We start from the raw sequence: 9,297 nt of genomic DNA on the forward strand, positions 1-9,297 counted from the left end.
CATAGTTCAAAAACACAAATACTGACATATAGTGCCTGCAGGGAGACACACAACCAGAAATACACACAACCTCACAAAACACCGAAGGATCACAAAGGAATCATCAAGAGACACACAATATTGGAATCCGTGACTAAAACTGACAAGGAGGCACAATCTAATCATCAATAGGCACACAATAACCTGAAAATGAAATACACTCTCTTAAAATTATTTAAAAAAAAAAGCCATTATGTCAGAGGACTGAATCAACATCAAAATAACATTAAGACTTTATAAAAGACCACAACAACTTTAAAAATACTTAATGAGAGCCAATATAATCACCAAGCAACACAAAACCTCTAATATATATATGTAAAATAATAAACAATAAGAAGCAAACTAAATCTTCACACATCCACAAAATCTACCAGATTATTTCCAGTACGCTTAAGAAAAGGGGATTATTAACTTTAACATGAAGATACTTTCATTAGTCTTCCCTATGACACAGATATAAAAGGTGCTTATTGACTTTATCACGAAGATACTCACCTTTCATTAGTCTTACCTGTGACACAGATCTGAAAGAGTTTATTATTAACCACCTGAGGAGAGACAGGCCTGTTAATAACTCAATGTGTTAATTTGGGACATGTGCTGCCTTCACGATCGCCTTATCGTTGTTTTAACTAGGCTCGGACGTCACACAACTATTTCCCTCAACGCGAGCACATTTAAAATCACGCCCAAAACAATTAACAAACATGACTGCAAAACATGGAAAACCCGATAACGTCAACATAAAGTATAATTAATTCGTTGTAAACTCGTGTTCTGTTTCGACAAATCGCCTTTTTCTGCGCGCCTCACGTCAATTGATCGAAAGAAATTCTGGATGTTCCTGAAAGCATCGGTGCCGTTTATGAAACCCGGTGAAATACAGTGTGCTGGAGCTTTATATATGAAGAGAGGGGGAAGGTGACATGGCAGCGCTTTTTAAAGCAAGAAAAGGTGAGTACACGGATAGGATGAAGCCAGAATAACTCACCTTAACGGTGGGAAACTTTACGGAGCAGCGACAGTCCTGGTTCGCTCCACGTTCGCCTTTCTTGAATGGAAATGTCACAGAAGAAGCAGCTTAGCTTAGCCGCCTTCGTAACCAGCAGCTGCATGCATCTGGTTCTACTATCAAAACACTTCGCTTTAACACTATAACTTACTGACATTAGGGGGGAAAGAAAACGTATAATAATGAACACATTTACCATACAACCATGTGGGCAAGCCGCAATGAACGCGGTGTAAACATTAGCCTCCATTCGAAGCTGAATTAGCCTGCTAACTATCACTAATAAACATCTATAAACTCTCACAATGAGAGTAAATGAGGTTAAATGTGTTTGAATTGTGCAGAGACTCTGAATAAAAGGTGTTGCAGTGAGGTGAAGGTGAAGACTGAGGCTGATTGTGACCTTTCACCCAAATCACGTTCAACTCTAGTGTGCTGCGTTCAAAGACCTCGAAAAGTAGAAGGAGTGAAGAAGAACTAATAAAAGGATCCTCACAGAGACACAGAATCAACTGTAAAATGCTAAAAGATCAATATGAGATATAAACATGTTAAATAGGTATGGTGAAATGACAACTATGAGACCATAATGAGATATAAACAAACATTAATAGGCAAACAGGGGCAGCATCATTGAATAGGTTAAATACAATGAAAATGACACTAAAACTATTTTGAGAAGATGTAAATTGGTCATTATGAGGCACAAAGTGAGAAAATTCAGATGTATATAGTCAAAGTAAAGATGAAAAAATGCAAAATTACCAAAAGTGTGTCGTGTTTTAGTCCAGAAAACATCCAAAAATAGCATTTTTATTCTCTCCAAAGCAACTGCATAATGCAAAATGATGAAAAGTGTTTTGGGTTTTTTTAGCTTAGAAAAGATGCAGAAATTCCATCTTTAACCCAGAAGGTAACTCCACGATGCAAAAGAACCAAATGTTTCAGTTTGTTTTAGTCCAAGAAGGATGGGAAAGGAGCTTTTTTATTTTCTGCAAAGCAACTACACGATGCAACAATGATGAAAAGTGTCTTTTCTTCACTCAAGTTGGTCCAGAAAACATGCAAAAAAGAGCATTTTAGCTCAGAAAGCAACAACATAATGGAAAATGACAAATTGTCAGTTTGTTTACTCTAGAAAACCTGCAAAATGAAAACAAATAAACATCGTTTGACCTTCCTACACTATCCGTTTTAATTTGATTGTCTTTGGTAACATAATATCCTGCTTTGTTTTACTCTCTGGTGCACTTTGAGCTCGTCTAAAGGTCGCTCTACGGGTGAATATTTAATGAACATTTTCTTTTTATTTCTCTCTCCTCCAGCTCTTCGCTTGTGCGTCGGAGGCTGTCGGAGTCTCTCCCAGCTGGCCGAGCTCCCGGACACTCATCAGCTCTTGAGACAGACGTGCAGAGACTACGCAGACCGCGAGCTGACGCCCATCGCCGCCAGACTCGACAAAGATCATGCCTTCCCTGCCAAACAGGTACCGAGACCGAGCAGCGATCCTGTGAAACGCCTCTGTGATTCACTCACCTTATCAGAAGCTTCTGGAGGAATCAGGTTAGACTGTAAATAAACACATTTTACATTCACGAGGTGGTAAAGACTCAAAACGGCTTTAATTAGATGTTGTTTAGTCATCATGATTTATACACAGATGTAAATACTGAGGTTCATTTATGAGGTTTGCAGATGACAAACAAAGATTTTAACCAAAATTTTTGCTAAATTCGTAGAAAATGTGGGTCTAAATTGGCGTGTTTTACAGGTAAAGAGACAGATCTTCTATTCCAGGGGTAAATTGGACTAAAATTCATCAGAATTGCATTTTAAGGGTCAGATATTGCATTATGGAGTGACACTGTCGTATAAACTTCTCACACAAGTAAAACTATTGGGCAACGCTGTCATTTGGTGTGCAGCTGAAAAGAAAAGACTTTTTCAAAGAGGTGATTGAGACCAAATTCAAACCTGGAAAAAACCAAACAGGAGGTGGGAGTGGACAGAAATCGCTCTATCGAAGTGGAATTAAACTCTCGACTACCGACATTTTGCAGTAGGTAGATATAACACATGGAGATGTAACACAGACCTGGAATTCGTGTAAATATTTAACTTGGAAGGTTAAAAAGTCCAATATTTCTCCCAGGAGCTGCTGAGAAACACAGCAAAGAGAAATAAATATACAATTACAACCCAGCAACTTGTCCAGATGTAGGGAAGAAAAGAAAAGAGGAATTTGCTGTAAATTTTGGACTTGTGTCACGGAACCAAGTCAAATCGGGACGTGGTAGAAAATAGAAACTAAAAACAAACTGAAAATATGAAGTCGTTCACAAACAACGGGTCAGAAACTTTCCCTCTGAGTCAATTTGGAGACCAAAACGGAAAAGAGAGAAAATAAATATTATCCACAGATAAACGTGGAGGATTGCTGTGGATTCATCAGATTGTGTCATGCGTGTTACTAACATGTTGACGTGAACGTTCAGATCCAGGAGTTGGGCCAGATGGGCGTCATGGCCATGGAAGTCCCGGAGGAGCTGGGCGGAGCCGGGATGGACTACCTGGCCTACAGCGTGGCCATGGAGGAGATCAGCCGAGGCTGCGCCAGCACCGGCGTGGTCGTCTCCGTCAACAACGTGCGTCCACTCACACACACACACACACACACACACACAGACACACACACACACACAGTTATTGTGTGTGTGTGGTTCCTCATGTTGTGTGTCTGATCTCCCTCAGTCTCTGTACATCGGACCCATAATGAAGTTCGGCTCGGAGGAGCAGAAGAAGGACTGGGTCACGCCGTTCACCACCGGAGAGAAGGTGGGCTGCTTCGCCCTCAGTGAGCCAGGTAAACACACCTGGACGGGTCCAGCCCCCCCTCCTCAGGAACTCTGGAGAATAGAGACACTTTATTCATCCCAGCCAGAGATTATATCTGATATTGATCCACTTGAACAGTGTTGGAGAAGTTCCTTTGCTCGTTACTGAGAAGAAAATGACTCGTTACCTCGTGGAGTAACTGAGTAACATCTGAAGTTACATTAGTTAGGAGGAAGATGCTCTATAATCTGGGTGTCAACTGAAGTTCAGTTAATCTACTTTGTTCTGTCCAGATTACCTTTAAGCGTCAAATTTAAGTTTTTTCTATTCAAGAGGTTTTTTTTCTTGGGGGTGTTTTCCAGGTAACGGTAGTGACGCCGGCGCCGCCTCCACGACGGCCCGTCAGGACGGAGACGAGTGGATTCTGAACGGAACCAAAGCCTGGATCACCAACAGCTGGGACGCCTCGGCCACCGTCGTGTTCGCCACCACCGACAAGAAGCTCAAACACAAGGCATGACACGCCTCCGTTCACCGAGGAGGAGGAGGAGGAGGAGGAGGAGGAGGAGGAGGAGGAGGAGGAGGAGGAGGAGGAGGAGGAGGAGACGGCCGTCCTGACTCTGTCTGTATGTGTGTGTGTGTGTGCAGGGTATCAGCGCCTTCCTCATCCCCATGCCCCACCCGGGTCTTTCTCTGGGCAAGAAGGAGGACAAGCTGGGCATCAGAGCCTCGTCCACCGCCAACGTCATCCTGGAGGACTGCCGGGTCCCGCTGGACAACATGCTGGGTCCTCGAGGAGCCGGCTTCAAAATCGCCATGGTGGGTCTTCACACGGCCGCGTTTTAGGGCGGAAACGTATCGTGTGTCCGTTCACATGACAACGGTGATCAGAACCACGGAAAACGCAACTTTATGAACGTGTTCCATCTCCGTGGAAACGGAGGAAAACGCCGCGTGTGCTTGGAAACTGAGGACAACGAAACTTAGTGAAAACGCTCTCTCTGTGGAAATGAGAGGAAAACGCCCCGCGTCCATGGAAACAGAGAAAACGGCAACATTTTGGAACCGGTCCGACTCCGTCTCCGTGGAAACGGGTGATAAAGCTCCGTCCCTGTGGAAATGGGGGGCGGGGGGGGACGCAACTTTGTGAAATCGCTCCGTCTCCATGGAAATGGAGGAAAACGCCCTGTGTCCGTGGAAACGAAGGAACACGCAACATTTTGGAAACGATCTGACTCGGTCTCCATAGCAACGGGTGAAAACACTCTTTCTGCGGAAATGGGGTAAAATGCAACTTTTTGAAAACGCTCCGTCTCCATGGTAACAAAGAAAAACTCTCCATGTCCATGAAAACGGAGGAACAGGCAACTTTTTGAAAACTCGTTCTCTGTGGAAATGAGAGGAAAGTGCAACTTTTTGAAAACGCTCCAACTCCGTCCGAGTATTTAGACAATAAGAACGTGTCCTCAGTGTCACTCCCGGTCTTGGTGGTCTGTCCACTAGAACGTCTACGTTCTCCCTTTGTTAACCTTTTATAGCGTTTTGTTCTCTGCTGCATGTGTGTGTGTGTGTTTTCAATTAGAAAATGAACAACAGCACCAACTAGTGGCCCAAACATGACAACTACGTTGTTTTCAGCTTTTCTGTCTAAAGGGACGTTGTTTTTAAAACGTCGTCTTTATTTTAGCAATCAAAAACAACGCGGTTCTGTCAAATCCCACCGTGAACCAGCTTCAGTGAGCAGAAGATTCTGGAACCTGATCTTGGCAGGAGGGACGGCGTTATGTTCCCGAGCCGGATCCACATGAGACGAGTCCGATTCTATTTTTAGAACCAAGTCGATTCACCTGAATCCAGCCTGTGGATTAGGAATGAATCAGTTTCCTGGTTCAACACTGAGTCTTTGTCTGCAGGTGAACTTCTTTCCTTCTGATCTGATAGAAGCAACATAACAGGTTTTTATTGTGACAGTCACAGACTCACTCTGATGAGCCACTTCCTCGATTTGACTTTAAAACTAAAACAAGTTGCTTCATCTGATTAAAGCGCCGGTCAATCTTTTTGTTTCCTCTCTGCTTCATTCAGCAAACCCTGGACAGCGGGCGGATTGGCATCGCGGCGCAGGCCCTCGGCATCGCTCAGGCCTCTCTGGACTGCGCCGCCGACTACGCCCTGAAGAGGAGCGCCTTCGGAGCGCCCATCGGGAAACTGCAGGCCGTACAGGTGAGACAGAAAAGCTCAGGAAATACAGGTGTGTGGTATGTAATGTATTATATTTAACTCATTATGTAATACCACCACAAAAAAAAAAAAAAACTTTGACTTTTTCCTCAAAAGTGCACGAGGATTTATTTTTTTTTACCTCCAAATTTTTTGGGTTTAATTGTCCCTCAAAAAATCTCGACCTTTATTTTCAACTTTTCTTTTCTCTGTGGAAATAAAACTTAGACATTTATTTTTTACTTTTTTCTGGGAAGTGCCTAAAGATTTTATTTTTATTTTTATTTTTGTTTTTTTTTTATTTTTATTTTTATTTTTATTTTTATTTTTATTTTTATTTTTATTTTTATTTTTATTTTTATTTTTATTTATTTTTTTTCATTTTTTTTCATTTTTTGAATTTATTTTATTAAAAAAAAAAATATTTTTTTTATTTATTTATTTTTTATTTTATTTTATTTTATCAGTGGCCCTAATACTCTTCTGTGGTCTGCAGCCACGGTGAATCGGAGCTTTAACCCAACCACCATATGGAAACAGCTTACATGAAGCTTGTTAACCTCAGTATCCAGTCTTGTTCTTCTCACACTCGGATGTGTTGTTGCAGCTGAACAACGTCTGCTTGTTTTACTTTCTCCTTGATAAAGGAGGAAATATTGGAGATGTATTCTGAGATTGGCTGGTTCTCTGGCACGCTTGTAGCGCTGTGCCAAGTGGAGCGAGCGAGAAGAAAGAGTTGGTCGTACGGAGTGGAAGTGTTGAGCCGCAAAGAGGAAATCTGCAGGAGAACAAATAACAAAACAAAACATCATGACTGCGTTTTTGTGGGAAGGTGTGAATAAGCTTTCACTTCAGTCGACAACCTTTCAGCTGATGATTTGGACAATTGAGTGTTTGTTCTGTTTCGTTTTCTGAGGACCGCCAAAATAAAAATAAAAATTCCGTCATAAAGGCATCAGAACTACAATGTGGACAGAAGAGCCACCTACTGGTGAACGTGAAGCACTACATCTTTACACAATTATAGTCTTCCCAGCGCTTCCTTTCGTCTCGTTCTGTAGTCAAACACAACTTGCCGCTTTGTTTCTTTACTTCCTCGTTAACAGGAAAACAAAGCTATGATGTCACATTGACCGATTTTCCTCCGTCGCCCCTCTTCCAGTTCAAGCTGGCCGACATGGCGGTGGCGCTGGAGAGCGCTCGCCTGCTCACCTGGAAGGCCGCCATCCTCCGAGACTCAAAGAAACCCTTCACCAAGGTACCAAGTCTCCTCCGTTTTAAAACACCACGTCCTCTCCCAGAGTAACAGATTACTCCCCACCCCCACCCGCAGGAGGCGGCGATGGCCAAGCTGGCGGCGTCTGAGGCGGCGACGTTCTGCGCACATCAGGTACCCGAGAGGAAGAACCGTACGTGAAGTCAACCCCTCAGGTGCCGTTTGTTTTAACAATTACGTTTTCTTCTGGTTCTGGAATCAGGCCATCCAGGTCCTGGGCGGGATGGGCTACGTGACCGACATGCCGGCCGAGCGCCACTACCGAGACGCCAGGATCACGGAGATCTACGAGGGAACCAGCGAGATCCAGCGGCTGGTCATCGCCGGCCAGGTGCTCAAAGAGTACCAGTGACAACCAGCGCTTGAGTCGCGGAGCTTCAGAGGCGAGTTGGACGTCCAGAAAGTAGATCTGAAGTCACTGTCAGATCCTTCAGACAAGCTTCAGCACGACCTCGCTGCTCGCCGAGGGTCAGTTCACCGCCATTTAACAGAAGATCCAGAAATACAAATTAAACCAGCGTTTAGAAGTAAATGAACCTTTTAGAGTCCGATGTCAACCAAACTTGATTCTGAAAAGGTGAGATTGGTCAATGAAATTCACAAAAATGACATTTTGTCCACCTGGAAAGCTTCTTTTTAGTTTGACAGTTTAATAACAAGAACTTTTTTAAAATAACTTTACTCTCTTAAGATTTAAGGCTGATGTGCAGATGCAAGAATAAAGGTTAAAAACTTCAATATATCAAGCCTGGAGTCAATATGAGCTAAACGGTGGTTTAAAAGATGCATCAAATGTGTTGATCTGCAGAAATTCACGACGACGGATCATAAAGAAAAGTTGTGATGAATAAGATGCTTAAATGAATTTGTCACTTTTTCCACTTCTGTCCTGTAACTCCCCCAAATCACAGCGTTTATTGACATTTACACTCAATCCAAGTGTCTTTTCATGGTTTTTCTTTCTTAAAAGGTTAAATTCATCTTTAATTTCTAATCTACAGGAGGAGAAACCTTTACAGGTATCGCTTCATATTTGTAAAAAAAAACAAAAAAAACAACTTGTACTCCGATTTTCAGCCTCACAGGCTGCACTGACCTCTAGTGGCCACTGCGGGACCTGCAGACGTCTCTTAAACGCCTCAGAACAAAACAGATATTTGTCATTTTCCGTCTTTAGATTGCTTGAACTTTAATACACAGCGTTGGTAAATTGTGTGAACTGACCCTTTAGAGTCGATTGCTCCACAAGGTTTGGACCAGCAGAGGGCGACAGAGAGCCTCCACGGCTCCTGACCCACTTCTCAGTGCAGATTGACCAATCAGTGTCTGTCAGACTCTTTAATCACAGAGTCGGTTTCCTTTTTAACTTTCTGGGCTCGAGCGGAGAAGGTTGAACGGTGAATATCTCGGCGAGGGGCCTCGCACGCCTCCGGTGCCTCAGCAGCTTGTACATATTTGAATGTAATTTATTGTGTGCAGACGATTAAAACACAATTACATGACTTTGTAGATGATAAAAAAGGACTTATGGATTGTTCAACTTTGCGAATGGATTTTGAGCAACTGTAGCGGCTGATTAAACGTTTTAAGAGTAACGCTGAATTCAGGAGTCTTTATTTGTTCCACGTGATGAAGCTGCTTCAGTCGCCTGAAGAGAAACTAAGTGTGAAAATATCCAACCTCCAGTGATCTGCTCAAGTAAAACAGATAGAAATTAAAAGGATTTGCTTTGCGGACTGAAACTTGGTTATAAACTAGTATAGTTGGTCTGAAACACAGTCAAAAACTGGACCTTAACAAGTTTAGTTGGGTCAAAACTAGACCTTAGCTGGCTTAGTAAATCTATAACCAAGTCAAAACTGCTCTTAAACTAGTATAATTAGTTTAATTGAGAGCCAAATAATGGTTTCAA

The 9,297-nt window shown here is 42.7% G+C and overlaps 1 protein-coding gene across 1 annotated transcript; it reads left to right on the forward strand.

Annotated features, from left to right (window-relative positions):
- The first annotated feature begins 907 nt into the window (after positions 1-907).
- On the forward strand, positions 908-8,985 carry acads (acyl-CoA dehydrogenase short chain). Its single transcript, XM_080476405.1, has 10 exons — positions 908-996; positions 2,380-2,540; positions 3,550-3,699; positions 3,806-3,917; positions 4,252-4,403; positions 4,538-4,708; positions 5,975-6,112; positions 7,272-7,367; positions 7,443-7,499; positions 7,588-8,985. The coding sequence occupies exons 1-10, from the start codon at positions 969-971 to the stop codon at positions 7,735-7,737; spliced, it is 1,215 nt and encodes a 404-aa protein (XP_080332531.1). The 5' UTR covers positions 908-968; the 3' UTR covers positions 7,738-8,985.
- Positions 8,986-9,297: the final 312 nt, after the last annotated feature.

The sequence above is a fragment of the Lipophrys pholis genome (genome assembly GCF_963383615.2).
Source record: "Lipophrys pholis genome assembly, chromosome: 12".
Taxonomy (NCBI): domain Eukaryota; kingdom Metazoa; phylum Chordata; class Actinopteri; order Blenniiformes; family Blenniidae; genus Lipophrys; species Lipophrys pholis.

Bases quoted from the DNA above. Each gene is read 5' to 3' on its own strand.
- acads (XM_080476405.1), top strand. From the start codon at position 969: ATGGCAGCGCTTTTTAAAGCAAGAAAAG. The intron at 4,709-5,974 runs GTGGGTCTTCAC...TGCTTCATTCAG, and splicing joins CCGGCTTCAAAATCGCCATG to CAAACCCTGGACAGCGGGCG. The intron at 7,500-7,587 runs GTACCCGAGAGG...TTCTGGAATCAG, and splicing joins CGACGTTCTGCGCACATCAG to GCCATCCAGGTCCTGGGCGG.